Source organism: Paramisgurnus dabryanus, chromosome 23, assembly GCF_030506205.2.
Source record: "Paramisgurnus dabryanus chromosome 23, PD_genome_1.1, whole genome shotgun sequence".
Lineage (NCBI taxonomy): Eukaryota > Metazoa > Chordata > Actinopteri > Cypriniformes > Cobitidae > Paramisgurnus > Paramisgurnus dabryanus.
The window spans coordinates 21,522,541-21,539,540 of NC_133359.1; the positions used below are offsets into that span (position 1 = coordinate 21,522,541).

The following is a 17,000-nucleotide window of genomic DNA, read 5'->3' on the forward strand; positions in this document are numbered from 1 at the left end:
TCATCTCACGCTCAGGGGCACCAATTTTGTTTCCAAAATTACAGCGCAGCAGGATTTTTGAGTCTGGGTAAATTGTTCCTTATATTTCATTATCAGGTCTGTTACATTTCTTCATGATTTTAAGTATTTTTTCTTTACACAATGCATAAAGAAAGATTTCGATCATAATTTAAACAAATTAGCGTCGCACACCTGAAGTAGATAGGTGCGTGGGATAAGAAGACACAAAGTCTCGTAACATACACAAAAGGCAATTCCCGCACACTATCTGCTTGCTGAAAAAGTTTTTAATAATCGTTGCGTTGCAACGTTTCGATCTTACGATCTTCCTCAGGCAACTGCAATAGTTACAAACAACATCCAATTTCAAATAAACAAATGACCAATCACAGTTGGGAAACATCAAGTCACATGATAAATAGATCATTCAGAGTCGTCACATGATACGAGCTCAATCAGATAAACACATTAGGCTATATCATTTTGCATCTGTAATACAGTAATCATACAAGAATAATCGCACTTTCAAAGCATCACATTAAAAAGTGCTTCATCATTTAGTCCTAAGGGGGATAATGTTTGAAGAGTATAAATCCAATAAAGTTCACGTCTCTGTAATAGTAGATCAATATCTCCGCCTCTAGGTGGCATTTTTACCTTTTCAATTCCACAAAAGCGTAAAGAGGAAACGTCATGATTGAATGCATTAAAATGAATAGCCACAGGGTAATTCATATCCTTTCTTCTAATTGAACTCTTGTGTTCACTTATTCTTTGCTTAAGTTGACGTGTCGTTTTTCCCACATATCCCAAACCACAAGGACAGCGGATCAAATAAATCACATGAGTAGAGACACAGGTGATAACTGACTTAATATCAAACTTTTTTCCGGTTCTGGGATGACAGAAATAAAAAGTTTTAGAGGTGTTGTTACATTGTGCACAATTTCCACAACGATAATTTCCATTATGTAAAGGACTAATTATTCTTTGTGTGGGACTCGGTGTAGTACTCTGAAAACGCGCGTGTACAAGACTATCTTTTAGGTTCTTCGCCCTTCTAAATACAATCAATGGAGGATCTTGAAAAGTGACACTTAATTCTGAATCGGATGACAACAGGTGCCAATGTTTTTTGAAGATGGATCTCATTAGGTGAGACTGAGAAGAATGAGTGGTAATGAAAGTAAAAGAATGTTTTTTAGCTACTCTAGTCTTCTTTTTTAACAATTCTGCACGTGTCTTATGGAGAGTTACATTAAAGGCTTCATCAATCCATTTGGCGGGATATCCCCGATCTACAAATTTCTTTTTCATAATTGAAGCCTTCTCAATGAAATCCGTGTCAGAATGGCATATTCTTCTTAATCGGAAGAATTGACTTTTGGGAAGACCCTTTTTCAAAGAAATAGGATGAAAACTGTTAGCTAATAGTAATGTATTACGATCAGTTTCTTTAGTGAATAAGGTCGTAATCAATTTCCCATCATTTTTCAAGATCCACATATCAAGAAAGTGCACTTTAGTGTCATTGATCTCACAAGTGAATTCCAAATCCTCAATAAAGTTGTTCAAGAGGGACACAAATTTTTTTTAACATGTGGGCACTTTTTGCCCACATGTTAATAATCATACGATTCACACATTTTGTCGGGTTGTTGAACAAGATGTAATGAAATCCTGCTCATCTACTAAAAAACTGGCTCATAATCTTTCTCTCCCTGAGAAAAAAGCCTTGTCTGATTTGATCAGTGACCCTACGATTATTATTAAACCAGCAGACAAGGGAGGGGCTATTGTAGTCCAAGATGTGATGAAGTATCAACACGAGTGTCTCTCACAATTACAAAACTTAAAATTTTACAAAAAACTACCGAATGACCCTACACATGGGTTCCAAATTGAAGTTCTAAAGCTTTTGGAAAATGCTAAAGCATTAGGTTGGATATCTCAATCTGAGTTTCAATTTTTGTACTGTTTACATCCTGTGAGACCTGTGTTTTATACCCTGCCTAAAATACATAAGAGGTTAATAGACCCCCCAGGTCGTCCTATTGTAGCACAGACCAATTCCCTGTTATCTCCTTTATCTCAATATGTGGACTATTTCATTAAACCTTATGTACAGGCCTTACCTGCCTACATTAGGGACTCTACTGACTTTATTAACAAGATTTCTGACTTACATGATTTACCTGAGAATGCTCTGTTACTTACTTTGGACATTACTAGTCTATATACCAACATCTCACATGAGAGGGGATTAGATGCCCTTAAGTATTATCTGTCCACACGGAGTGATGTTACACCTCCGACTGATTTTCTGATTGACATGGCGAAATATGTTCTAAAATATAACTATTTCAGCTTTGATAAAGACTATTATCTTCAGATTAGTGGGACAGCTATGGGTTCGATTTTTGCCCCTAATTATGCTAATTTGTTTGTTGGACATTTTGAACATTGTTTTGTGTCTAATCCTGAAAAAAATCCTTATTGTTCACAGATCTTGAAATGGTACAGATACATTGATGATGTGTTTTGTATTTTCTTGGGCGATCACAATGATGTTCTAAAATTTGTGTCCCTCTTGAACAACTTTATTGAGGATTTGGAATTCACTTGTGAGATCAATGACACTAAAGTGCACTTTCTTGATATGTGGATCTTGAAAAATGATGGGAAATTGATTACGACCTTATTCACTAAAGAAACTGATCGTAATACATTACTATTAGCTAACAGTTTTCATCCTATTTCTTTGAAAAAGGGTCTTCCCAAAAGTCAATTCTTCCGATTAAGAAGAATATGCCATTCTGACACGGATTTCATTGAGAAGGCTTCAATTATGAAAAAGAAATTTGTAGATCGGGGATATCCCGCCAAATGGATTGATGAAGCCTTTAATGTAACTCTCCATAAGACACGTGCAGAATTGTTAAAAAAGAAGACTAGAGTAGCTAAAAAACATTCTTTTACTTTCATTACCACTCATTCTTCTCAGTCTCACCTAATGAGATCCATCTTCAAAAAACATTGGCACCTGTTGTCATCCGATTCAGAATTAAGTGTCACTTTTCAAGATCCTCCATTGATTGTATTTAGAAGGGCGAAGAACCTAAAAGATAGTCTTGTACACGCGCGTTTTCAGAGTACTACACCGAGTCCCACACAAAGAATAATTAGTCCTTTACATAATGGAAATTATCGTTGTGGAAATTGTGCACAATGTAACAACACCTCTAAAACTTTTTATTTCTGTCATCCCAGAACCGGAAAAAAGTTTGATATTAAGTCAGTTATCACCTGTGTCTCTACTCATGTGATTTATTTGATCCGCTGTCCTTGTGGTTTGGGATATGTGGGAAAAACGACACGTCAACTTAAGCAAAGAATAAGTGAACACAAGAGTTCAATTAGAAGAAAGGATATGAATTACCCTGTGGCTATTCATTTTAATGCATTCAATCATGACGTTTCCTCTTTACGCTTTTGTGGAATTGAAAAGGTAAAAATGCCACCTAGAGGCGGAGATATTGATCTACTATTACAGAGACGTGAACTTTATTGGATTTATACTCTTCAAACATTATCCCCCTTAGGACTAAATGATGAAGCACTTTTTAATGTGATGCTTTGAAAGTGCGATTATTCTTGTATGATTACTGTATTACAGATGCAAAATGATATAGCCTAATGTGTTTATCTGATTGAGCTCGTATCATGTGACGACTCTGAATGATCTATTTATCATGTGACTTGATGTTTCCCAACTGTGATTGGTCATTTGTTTATTTGAAATTGGATGTTGTTTGTAACTATTGCAGTTGCCTGAGGAAGATCGTAAGATCATAATTTAAAGAAAAAAATGTGTTTGCTACAGTTGAACATAACACTTCCTGAGATTCTAATCAATTAACGATTCAAAACAATGACAGAAGAATCGTTTCAACCAATGGCCCTGTCTCAAATGTTATTTAAATGATAAACCATAGCATACAGAACTTACCTGGAAGGTTGAATAGTCTAAATTAACCGAACAAGCCAACTAGCATGAAGTTCGCAGACTCTTCATTCCGCATCACTGAATCCATTAAATTACATAAATACAGGAGCAGCATATAGCGAACTCTTGCGGCTGTAGACAGTTATGTTGTCTCTTGCCTCATAAATGTCAAAATTAATTCATACTGACTTACAAGGCGCACCTGACTGTAAGACGCAGCACCAGCCAAGTTATGAAAAAAACGTGGCTTATAGTCCGAAAAATATATAGACGTTTCATCGGACGCAGTTGCGCGTCTGGACAGAACTTAACTTCCGGTCTTTGTTTGTGTAATTGTCTGGCTAGTGGCTAAACTGAACTCTGGAACAAATACCTTGTCGAAAATAACAAATGTTTTGGTTTCCTAAAGACGAGGGGAGTTAAGGGAGGTTTGGCAGCCAATCTGTAGTTAACATTGTATACATTACAGTATATAGTACACATTTTACCCAATAACGTTAGCTCAGCGTATATTTTTAAAGCGCTTTAGCCATGATTTGAACTAAGGTAATCTACTACTTGTATATTTTGCTTGGTATCAGAAATAAACTAACCTAAAAGTACTTTATTGTTATTAATTCTTTTTTGGATGTTTACCGGATGTTACGTTTGTTTCACGAAAGCCATTTATTTATGTTGTTACTGGTAATACCGACTATAGAAGAAAACACGCAAAGCATACAAATATATAACTATTATATAAATATAATGTATATTTCATCTCTTTTTTTTTTTGTATTTTTACTCTTCAAGAGTGTTCCGGATTGCTATTCTCACAGTACAAACTGTTAAATCTATCTAATTTGACAATTATGTACAGTTGTACATTGAAATGATTAGTAGTATACAATGCTTTTATACTATTTACACAATATACAGTATTCAGCTGCAGCTAATATATCCATATCTCCTGCAAAGCAAATTAGACATTCAAAACAGATGTGCTGTTTGTTTTAATAGGTTTGAGTTTCATAATCGACTATTCAACAGAACAATGATGCTCATTCACAAACAACGTAAAAACCGCCTGCATTTTTATCACGCAGTGAAACGTGACAGGCCTGTAAAGAGGACAGCCAAGTTAAGGCCTTGTTAAATGTATGGTGCATGTTGAATGCTGGAAATAGTTGGGGGTCCCCAACATATGTGTCTCATTTAAAATCCCCTCAAAGATCTTTAATGGGTTCCAGATTTATATAAGCGTGCTCGGCTCACTGTGGCTCTTGTGTCTTTTCTAGTCCGAGCATGCTCGGTGCAGCCAGACGGCGGTTCTCTGGGATTGAACCTCGAAGTCCTTGGGCTCCAGTTGAGCCGTTTCGTCTCCCGTGCGTGCCGTGAGCATTCCAACAAAAACAGATCTGAGGATCGTAAAGCTGAGGGAAATATTCCCAGATAATTCCATGTATTCTCTCTTTGGCCTCTATATCCGCAGTGTTTTGAAGTTCTTTGAGCGCTGATATGAACTAAGTCACATCAAGTGTCTTCAAAAAGATTCATTAAAATTCATAGCGCCTTTCTCTGCTTTACATGCAATCTGTGTTTCTCAGATCCGTGTCTTTTCCAAACTCAGATCTAAATGTTATAACCTTTTCAACATTATAGATTATTAGACGAGAGATTACATGAGCCTTAGCATTTGGCTCTTTCTGGGAGATTTATGCGTTGAGTGTATCAACCAAGTGTTTTTGAAGGTATCTGTGAGAACCTTTCACTGAACTGCGAATATCTATAAAGCTTTCTTATGTATCACAGTGTGAATGAGCGCTTCAGTTACTTGCGTCTTTGTTCATGAAAACGCCTTGGCGTGTGAATTTGGTTTATTCCCAGTGGTTTTCTGAGACTTTCCTACGCTTTCAATTCTCTTTTATGCAATTTATGTTCGGTATTGAAGTTCGGCTCTCTAATGGAAAAAAAATTGTGTGAACCAGGAGGAGCACACAGAACAAACAGAGCCACAACTGGGCCGGTTGCCATTGAGGAGTTTTTAGGAATAAGCTCTTGGCGATTAGCTAAACATTTGTAAGTTTTGCTAAGTGATTTCAGCTGCCATTCTGCTATGAATATTTATCAAGTTTAATGAACGGTTCACCCGAAAATGAAAGTTCTGTCATTTATTTACTCGTGTGGAACACAAAAGAGGATTTTGAAGACTTGTAATTGAGGAAAGCAATTAGGCTTTGGAGCGTGTAAATAATGACACAACTTTAAAGGGCACCTATTGTACATAAATAGATATTTTTTTGTATGTTGGCAGTGTTTAAGCACAACCACCCCATTAACCAAAGCAGTCTCATTAGACATGCTCTTTTGGTTCTCTTGTTAATGTGACATCACACTGATAAAGCTCCGCCCACAGCCACTGACTAATGGTCTTGTATTAGTATGGCTGTCCGCCATCTTTCAATAGTGAGATACTATTGTTTCAGACTGTGTTCCCAGGAATCAGATCTGTTCTGAATCATTCTCCCAGGAGTCATTGTCTCATTTGGCAGGGAAGTGAGGAGCTCTTTTCCATTTAAAGGTACAGACAAGAAAACTGCACATTTTTGATCCCACCCAAATATGGCATTTTGGCCATGCTATACAAAATGATCTGTGGGGCACATTTTGGGCACACCTGAGACATGAGATCTTGTAAAAATGGGGATAATAGGTGTCCTTTAATTTTTCAAGCCTTTGAAGGGATAGTTCAGCCATAAATGAAAATTCTGTCATCATTACCTCATGTTTTTTCAAAGTTGTTTGAATTTTATTTACACAAATGTCAATAATATGATAAATGATGGTAACCATACAATTGATGGTACACATTGACTTCCATAGTATGAGAAACAGATACTATGGTAGTCAATGGGTAACCACCATCTGTGTGCTTACCATCATTTATTCAAATTTTTTTTTTTTCGTGTTTTTAACAAAATACAGAAACTCATACAGGTTTAAAACAACACGAGGGTACGTAAATGATGGCAGAATTGAAATTTTGGGTGAACTGTCCTTTAAATTTAAGTCAGTGTATTGTTTTTGAAGTCATTTGAATGACCCTACAGAAATTTACCATGGTAAATTTTTACCCTTTGATAGTTACAGTGTACTACATATTCACTTTAGGTATAATAATGCTTTTTACAATACTTTTCCGATAGTATTTGCTCTAACAACAGTATTTTGGTGGAAACCATATTTACCATGGTAAATTTGAAGATGAAAAAGTATAATGCATAGGGGAATTAGGGTAGGGAGTCATAAAATACAGGATGCAAGCAGACACACACTGACCTTATGTGACCCCTGACCCTCGACCACTGTTCCTGTGAGAATGTTTCATAACTGGATCCTGTCCAGAATTCCATGGAGGGGTTTCCCAGTGAGTCTGAGCGTATAATGTAACCATGGCTTAGATGCTGATATATTGGCCCTTGGAAATGTTGGGAACCTCCTTGACATACAGCCCATGAGCGATGCGTGTGTATGATTTAATAAAGGAGCTTAAACGAGAGACAAATCACAAGACAGGTGTCTCTGTTCGCATAGAGTCGATCTAATACTACGCCAAGTTCTGGAAATCCTGCAACAAAGCACTTCTATAAACGTTCCCATGGGGCCAACACTGTTACTATCCACAACATTTTCCTGCATCATTTTTTTTTAAACAACAGCTGACAAGACAGCTGGGAACGTTTTAAGTGCTAACTTCAATCTGCTGTACGTCATCCCACTTCCAGACTGGCACGTTAATTCCACACGTCATCATTAAAGTATTACTAATATAATATTTCTTTCTTACTGTATGTTTGCAGCTTCCTATTTTGGGGACAGTCACTGTCGGATAGATGCCGTTCAAGACCTCTCGAGTTTTCAAGTGTCGCTCCAGTTTAAGACAAGCAGACGAAGCGGTTTGCTCCTGCTGGCTGCGGGACACACGGAATACCTCTCACTGGAGCTTTACAATGGGAGACTACAGGTGAGACACAAGGCTTTGTTATGCTTTAAATGCATAGGAGCAACTTCATGCAAATGTTAACCTAAAGTTTTTACCAAATGTTTTTAACCATACTGACTATTATTTGTTATTTAAAGAGTCATCCCTTCTTCATTTGTTGGTTGGTTCTGGTTTGTGCATTGTATGTTGTCCCCCGAAAACCTGTGTCCTTATTGTGACATCCATAACCAGCTCAAACTGATTTTGCCAAGTGGTTTATGTTTACAGGGCAACATATTGTGTTGACCCAAGGACAACATTTTTGTAAATAAAACCTAAATCCACCCCAAACCCCAACCCTAACCATAACCAAACCCTAAAATCAGAGGGACATGATAAGTGCAAAAACAATGGTCTATAAACAGCTAATCCTGGTTGTGAGCTTAAACTTAAAACAAACTTTAAACTTATTAAAATGTTCTCCCAGGGTCAACATAATGTTGCCCTGAGGACATCAACCACTTGACAAAATCAGGAGAGCCTCCATGCCGTATGTATATCAGGTACACTATATTGGCAGAAGTTTTGGGACACCCCTCCAAATCATTGAATTCAGCTGTTCCAATTACTTCCAGTGAAAGGAACTCTTAATGCTTCATCATACCATTTTGGACAATTTCATGCTCCCAACTTTGTGGGAACAGTTTGGGGATGGCCCCTTCCTGTTCCAACATGACTGTGCACCACTGCACAAAGCAAGGTCCATAAAAACATGGATGAGCAAGTTTGGTGTGGAGGAACTTGAGTGGCCTGCACCGAGTCCTGACCTCAACCCAACAGAACATCTTTGGGATGAATCAGAGCGGAGACTACAAGTGAGGCCTACTTGTTCAACATCAGTGTCTGACTTTACAAATGTACTTGTAGAAAGTTTTCCAAGAAAAGTTGAAGCTGTTAGAGCTGCAAAGGGTGGGCCAACTCCATATTAAACCCTATGGATTAAGAATGGGATGTCATTAAGGTTCATGTGCATATAAAGGAAGGTTCCCAAAACTTTTGGCAATATAATTATTTCTGCTGTAAAGTTGGGCATTTTAACATGGGGGGGGGTCTATGGGATTGACTCCCTTTTGGATCCACCCAAATTGCAGTTTAGGCCACTTCAGTGTTGGCGTCACAAGAGAGACCAAAAGGTTGCCCGTTGATTGTGAGACTTTTCTCTCACAAACAGGCCGAAGAGAGAAGTGCAGATTTTCTCATGATTCGACCTTTTAAGTGACTGCTAAATTACTGTTTACTTAGCAAAGAAAGACATTTCATTTGGCCTATCAGACGCCAAGTAAAACCTCACCCGACGCTGCCAGCAATACTTCAAAAAATACTTGAAAATCTCTTCTGTAAATTAAATCAGCAGTTTGCACAAATAAATACAATCTCTAGTATTTTCTCATGGCCAACCGAGACCAGCATGAGCCACACACTGAGCAACTCTCTTGTGAGTTTTTGAGATGGTTTGCTATCTGGTTTGTGGTGAGAGGGATGACTCACGTGTGCTTCCAGTTGCACTGCGGCTGTATCATCACGTTCTTTCAGCTCAACACATGGAAAATGACACCACAACTAGAATGAGTTACTGGTTTGCACTGAGATAGATCTTCACTAGAAAATGGCTCCCGCTCTGCACATATAAACACGCATTTAAACTGCAGCCATTATGTTGCCATATGACACAGTACCGTGACTGTTTCATCCGTGGCAGGATTTGTCATTAAAAACGTATTTCCACTGCCACATTCAATTCGTTCAGATTTACTTTATCCATCATCATCTTTGGAAGCTTCAGATGTGAAATGAGTTCTGTGATATTTTCATTTTAAGATGCGCAGTGTTTGAAAGAGCAGACAAATCAAACAAACCAGATATCGGGATTCTTAATACGCAAGGTTCGTGACTGCATTTATAATAGATTAGAAAGCCTTGTTTTCCAGTAGAAACATCTGAACAAGGTTGATTTAGTTAAGAAGCATATTTGCATACAATATTAAGAATGGTTTGAAAGTTCATGTGGATATAAGTATATTTTTATGTACAAGTACATTTTTGCATGAGCTTAAATATATACAAAAAGTCACTGTTTCCCAGGTTTAGAATAATCCAGGACAAGTTCTTTGTTATTTTAGGACACTTAAAAATTAAACATTACTGGTGTAAGGTATGTATCTTGAGACAAAACAATGGCTCTGATATATTTTAAGATATTTAAGTGCAAGCTGTTTCAGTAAAGACAGCTCAACCATGCATTTAAGTCTGGGACAAGGCTTAAGCACTTTCCAGTTAATTAAAAGGCACCAGAATACAAGAAAATGCCATCTACTACCAGTAAATGCTTTGGACCCACCCACATTTATTTATTTTTTGCTACCGACGCCCATGGATTTGTAACTACTTGGTGATGCGAGTCTTGTCAGTAAAGACGGTTCTTTGATTAGTAGTAAATTGCCGCAGCTGCTTTCAGATGGTGCGGCATTTACTACACAAAGCCGTAGTTCACTTACAAACTGGGCCATATCGTAGGCAATACATCTGCGATAATTAATGCGAAATTGCCTTGATTGTCAGTGAACTACGGCTTTGTGTAGTAAATGCCACTCCATCTGAAAGCAGCTGATGGCGATTTACTACTAATCAAGGAACGGACTTTACTGACGAGATGCGTGTGACAATCACATGTGATTTATTGTGCAGCCCTTATATGTTACACGCCTCGGTTTCCATAGTTTTGTGATACACCAGCAGGTAATAAGTCAACAGGACGTAGCAACAGTTTAGAAAGGAGAAAGCAATCTTAAAATATTGGTCACTTTCTAAATCGTAAAAGAATAGCGCATTTACTAATAATTTTTAAATCTGTTTACTGATGCAAAATATGTTAGAAATGATGCATCGCAATGCAGATGCTTTTAATGTTTTTAAACAGATGCATCGCATCCTCTACTTTTTATGTTGATGCACCGAGCAAGTTGGGGAATCATTCCATCCCTACTATGGAGAGGTTGTCTCCATATGGCTTCACTTTCTTTAACCTTTTTCCTAAACCTTAAACTTTCTTTATGTAATTTGCTGCCACTTGGTTGTTCCTTTGGGTATTAAAATGGGTAAAAAGTGTATCACCTGTAAGTGTATTTTAAATTTAAAAAATCTAGTTTAAAATCTTTTTTTTTTTTCGTTTCTAACTTCCATTGTTGGATGTATAATAATTGTGTGTTTGTGTCTCTACAGGCGAGGATAAACATGGGATCTGGAGAGAAGGTTCTGACCTCTACAATGGGTCTGACCCTCAGTAATGTACTGGATCATCACGTAACTCTCGCTCTGAGAGACTCCAAACTCACCATGGCAGTGGACAGCCTATACACAAACTTTATTCCAATGGACGATGCAGATGAGGACCTGAACATCGACCAGGGTGTGTTCCTTGGAGGCGTGAAAGACTTGGATGTGGAGTACCTGAGCACAGCTGTCCCTTCTTTCCGGGGCTGCATGAGCAATGTTATGTTTGAGTCTCACGACTTTGATATTCTGGAATTAGCAGCCACAGTCTGCTATGACACCAAGGAGACCTGTAGTGGTGAGTTTGAGGCAGGAGATGGAGAAACCACCAGCTTCATCAGCCCTGAATCATTTATTTCTTTCCCTACATGGACCAGAACCAGCGCTGACTCCCGCATTCTGGAGATGCTCATGAAGACGACCATTGAGGATGCCCTGTTGGTCTTTCACCCGGGACACCAAGCAGATTTCATTGCAGTAGGAATGATGGGAGGGTTATTGAAAGGTGTGATCGATTTGGGGAGTGGAATACATGTGCTGGAGAACGTGGAAGTCAAAGTAGATGACGACCAGTGGCACAGAGTCCAAATTCAGGTGAATCGCAATGAGTTCCAAATAAATGTAGACAGTCAACTTGTTTCGCTCCCTCTAAATGCGTCGGAAAAGCTGGATCTGGTGGGAAACCTGTACTTGGGAGGCATTCAAAAGAAGATGAAGGATGTGTTTCAGGATGATTACTTGTTTCGTATGGAAGAGGAGATCACAACCGAATCTTTTATTGGGTGTTTAGGAGAAATCAAGGTGAATGAGAAAGATAGAACCCTGCAGGATGCTCTGATAACTAAAGATATTCACGTGAAATGTGAAGGGGACGATTACTACTCCGCTTATGATTATATGGAGACGACGACTACCCCTCCAGTAAGAATCACATATGTTGACATTAATCTTGACGAAAGGCATTGTTTACCTACAAATGACTTGCCAAAGATCTTTCACAATGTTTCCAAGCTCTTGGAAATCACTCCGCTGCTGGTTCCCGAGGGAGGAGAGGCCCTTGTTGACATTGTAAACCTAAATCCAACATTCAATCTAAACAATGAAGGTGTTCGTCAGTCTCAGATAATCTTTACTCTGGTAAGCAATCCCTGGTATGGGGAGGTTGAAATGGACATTAACACAAGACGCACAAAGAAGTTTACACTTCTTGATGTGCTTAACAAGAAAATTAAATATCTTCATGATGGAAATGAAAAGTATAATGATCAAATCGAGCTGGAAGTGATCGTACATGGCACTAATCTCCCAGAGTGCCTGAGTGCTGCACACAAATATGTACTACCAGTGGAGATCATCCCCGTGAATGACATTCCTCAGCTCAGTGTGGGGGACATCTCAGTCACGGCTAATGGACGCACACGCCTGAGCCCAAACCTTATCCGAATCTCAGACTCAGATAATCGGTGCGATGACCTCAAAGTCACGGTCACATCAGAACCGAATCCTGCTGCATATCTGGAAAATGCTAATCATCCAGGAACCAGTCTAAGAGAGTTCACCTGTCGACAACTAAAAGAGGGAAACATCTACTACATCCACAGAGGTGGGACAGTGACAGAATTTACCCTCCAGGTCTCGGATGGAGATTTGATTACCCACTCATCCACAATTAAGTTAGTGCTTACCCAGCCAAAGATGAATCTTGTTACCAATACTGGACTTCTGCTTACTCAAGATAGAACTTCTTCTATAGGAATACAGCATTTGGCCATTTCTGCAACTCCAAAAACCGGCGATGTTACATATTATGTCACTCAGCCACTTAAATATGGGCAACTGCAGTTGATTTCAAACAATGAGGTACCAGAGACAGTAACATTTTTTCATCAGTCTGATCTGGAGCAAAACAGACTGAGATACATTCCCAACACCACAGTCGACCTTGAGAACACAGAAACAGAGTTTATTCATTTCAATGCACAGCTCGGGCAGGTCATCCTTCAAAACAACACGTTTATCATTAAGATCATGCCTACGCTTGTAAGAATGGTTAAAATGGGTCCTCTCCACGTTGAAGGTGGAAAGCAAAATGTAATTGGGCCAAATGAATTAGAAGCTGCTGTAAGGGAAGCTAACAGGATTGATCCAGGATCAATAAGGTACATGATTAAGAAGCGCCCAACCCAGGGAGTCTTGATGTTGGTTAGTAAAGAGCTATCTGAGGGTGAGAGCTTCACTCAACAAGACATACTTAATGGTCACATTATTTATAGTCCCCGTATTCACAGAGCCGTTGATTTCGAAGATCACTTTCACTTTAGTGTACTGGTAGACAATCAAGCCTCCAGGTTATACACATTTCCTATCAAAATCCAGGCTGATTCAAATGCCCCTGTCTTAACTAATGAGAGGTTGGTGGTGTTGGAGGGCAATGAGAACATTTTAAACAAGGAATATCTCTGGGTTCAAACCTCCAACTCAACAGACTTTGTGTATAGAATTGCCCAAGATCCCAAACACGGTCGTCTTATCAGAGAATCTCCACCGGATGTGCAAAGGTTTGAGGGTGCAATTAGGGTGTTTAGTAGTGAAGATCTGCTCTTGAACAGGCTGGTTTATAAACACGACGGATCAGAGACCAGCCATGACCAGTTCACTTTCTTGGCCTTTGCTGCCACAGAGGACAATGGTTGGCAGGATGAGGGTCATGAGGTACTGAAGGGGGTGTTTCACATTACGATACAAACCAAGAATGACCATGTGCCTCAAAGGGTAGTTGACAAACCTTTTCACGTAGTTAGAAACGGCCAGCGTTTATTGACAACTGATGACATCCTCTTCAGTGATGATGATTCTGACTTTAATGACACCCAACTCGTTTATGTCCGAGCGGGAATTCTTTCTGGAAACATAGTCTCATCGGCAGACCCTACACAGCAACTCTTCCGCTTCACCCAGGCCGACCTGAGAGATGGGAAAGTTTCGTTCGTTCACCATGGGGCTGACCGTGAGCGATTCCAAATTCAAGTATCTGATGGTTTGCATAAGACAACAGCTGTGCTTCAGGTTCAAGCAGGTGACCCTTATCTACGTATAACCAACAATACCATGGTGGTCATTGATCATGGTAGCACCAAGACTTTGAACACCAGTTTGCTGAGTGCAGAGTCCAACATGGACATAAGAAGTGCAACTGAGATCATTTATGAGGTGACTTCTGCTCCCAGTAATGGTAGGATTATAGTCAGTGGGATTGAATCTTCAACGTTCACGCAAGAAGACCTTAAAAAATGTGTGGTCTCTTATGAACACAATGACCAGAGTCTTAGCTCTAAAGATTTCTTCACGTTCACCGTACTTGCCAAGGATTTGTCCACAGAGGGAACTTTCAAAATTAAGATTTTCAAGAAAGGTTACCTAACAGAGCCAGATGTTTTGGCAAATCAGGTGATCATCGCGTTCGAAGGAGAACATTCGGTTATTGACCAAGACCACCTGAAGGTAAAACCTCTTTTTATACGCAACACTGACTACAGTAGTTGTGTAGTTTTGAGTAGTTTCAACACAACTGTGTATAAACTAAACAAATTGTTTCTGTCTACACGAAGTTAAATCTGTTTAAGTAGTGTTTAATGTTGGTTTTATTTTGTCTTTCATGTCTTGTGTTTTCTGTATAATCAACTACACATTTAAAATGTTCAGTTTGAAGATAATGCGTCAAACACATGCAGAAGATTTAAATTGTTAGGAAAGCCATTCTTACGTAAATTGTCAAATTGAACTGGAATACAGTTTACACAGTCTGTTTACACAGAATTTTTTCCGCTCGTGTTTCATGAATGAGGCTGTGAGAGTCTATTTCGTGTCTTTTCTCTCAAAGTCATAAATTATTGTTATCTCAGGACAGAAAGCCAATTCTGTTTCGTAGTTTGGCAAGTCTTACTAATACAGTAGAAAAGACAAATACACATATCATCTGTAAATGCTACGACCAGCGTCTCGTATAGCAGACATATTTAGATTAGTTTACAAAGACCTTTGGCATTTCCCATCAGTACTTAACTATAATTTGTGTTCAACAGCTGTGTGTTACAGTCATGGAAGGTTCCAGAAATGCAATATCACTGCTCACAAAGTCCCTTAACAATGGACTCGTAAATCCATCAAGGAGCTGTTTTGCATTTTGGAGCAACATTTTAAAAGGAGGGAAAATGGTTCAGATGTAATTTAGCTTCTGCAGTGGGTCTAGATGTGCTGCAAGGTTTATGCCTCATTAATTGTACTTTTAGTAATTACCCAAATGTTGCCGAAGAGAAAACTCTGCCTTCATTGGTCATTGACACTAGTTTATATGCGCTGCTTTTCCACAAGTATTTCAGGGATTTGGCACACATAAAATAGAGGGTTTGGCATAAATCGCATTTATGATATCAGCTCCAGGTTTTTCCAATCCAACCATTAAATATATCAAAACGTTTTATGCTTTTAAAAAATGCTACATGGTAATCTCAAGGAATAGTTCCAATAAAAATCAAATAGTCTTTCTCAAGGTTAGCATGCCATATTAAAGGTCAACATCATGAAAAATTTGTGCATTCCATTAAAAAGTAACATGTTATTGCACCTATTGAAGGGTTTGTTTTGATTTCCGTCAGGTGGAACAAACAGACATCCTACCCAAAGAGATGGTGTACTCCATCACAAGGTTTTCCCGCCTAGGTCACGTGGTCAAACTTATCAACGACTCAGCATCACCCATCCTGGACTACGTTCAATCTTTCACACAGGAAGATATAAATATGGGCAGAATTTTCTACGTCTCCACCTCTCTTCAAGGCAGGGATCACTTCACCGTTGATGTCAGCAATGGCTTCAACATGGTGGAAAATGTGGAGGTGCAGGTGGACATTGCTCCACGGCTCATACCCGTCCAAGTGGTCAACCTCACCGTGAGGGAAGGTGGATCCGTGGCATTGACCCCGGAGATTTTGAACATCACACACCCCTTCTACCGGTCCTTAAACATTGAGTTTATTATTGAGGAGCCACCTCAGCATGGAAACATCAGATATGTGGACCAAGAAGATGAGATTGGAAGCTTCACATGGATTGAAGTAAGTGAAAACGCACCTGTGCACTTCTGTTTTACTAGGTGTAATAGAAAGTCTCCGGTAGGCCTAGAATGTGTCTGTGAAGTTTTAGCTCAAAATACCCTACATAAATGCCGTGTGTGTACCTTTAAATGCAAATGAGCTACCGCTTTTGGTTAAAAATAGATATGATTTCTGTGAATACAGTCTTGGAGAATAGTATTTTAGCCGCATTAGTGCTAGTAGGTGCTAACAAACACATTAAGAAAAGATTTTGGGTGAAGTCAGTCAGTCAGTCAGTGGTTGTGGGCGGGGTTTATCAGTGTGACATCACATTAACAAAAGAATGAAAACAGCATGTTTAATGAGACTGCATTGGTTTAATGGGGATAAGAAATGGAGGGTGATTATGTTCACACACTGCCAACACACATTTACGTCCACACATCTTGTAAAAGTGGATTTAGCATAATATGGGCCCTTTAAAGAAATGACACAAAGGGGAAAGTTTTATTATTTGGGAATTATTTCTTTAAATCCTCATTTGTATTGGAAACAGTGGGAACAGTTAATGATTGTCTAATTACAGGGTGTTTGTTTTGCGTTTGTTTGT

General features: G+C 38.9%; 1 protein-coding gene across 1 annotated transcript in view; it reads left to right on the top strand.

The window, feature by feature from the left end:
• Positions 1-17,000, top strand: part of cspg4 (chondroitin sulfate proteoglycan 4) — a 74,934-nt gene that overhangs the window by 38,849 nt on the left and 19,085 nt on the right. Inside the window, exons 2-4 of the mRNA XM_065291458.2 lie at positions 7,846-8,009; positions 11,247-14,798; positions 15,953-16,411. Coding sequence (XP_065147530.1) covers positions 7,846-8,009; positions 11,247-14,798; positions 15,953-16,411 — 4,175 coding nt within the window. The remainder of the gene's footprint in view (positions 1-7,845; positions 8,010-11,246; positions 14,799-15,952; positions 16,412-17,000) is intronic.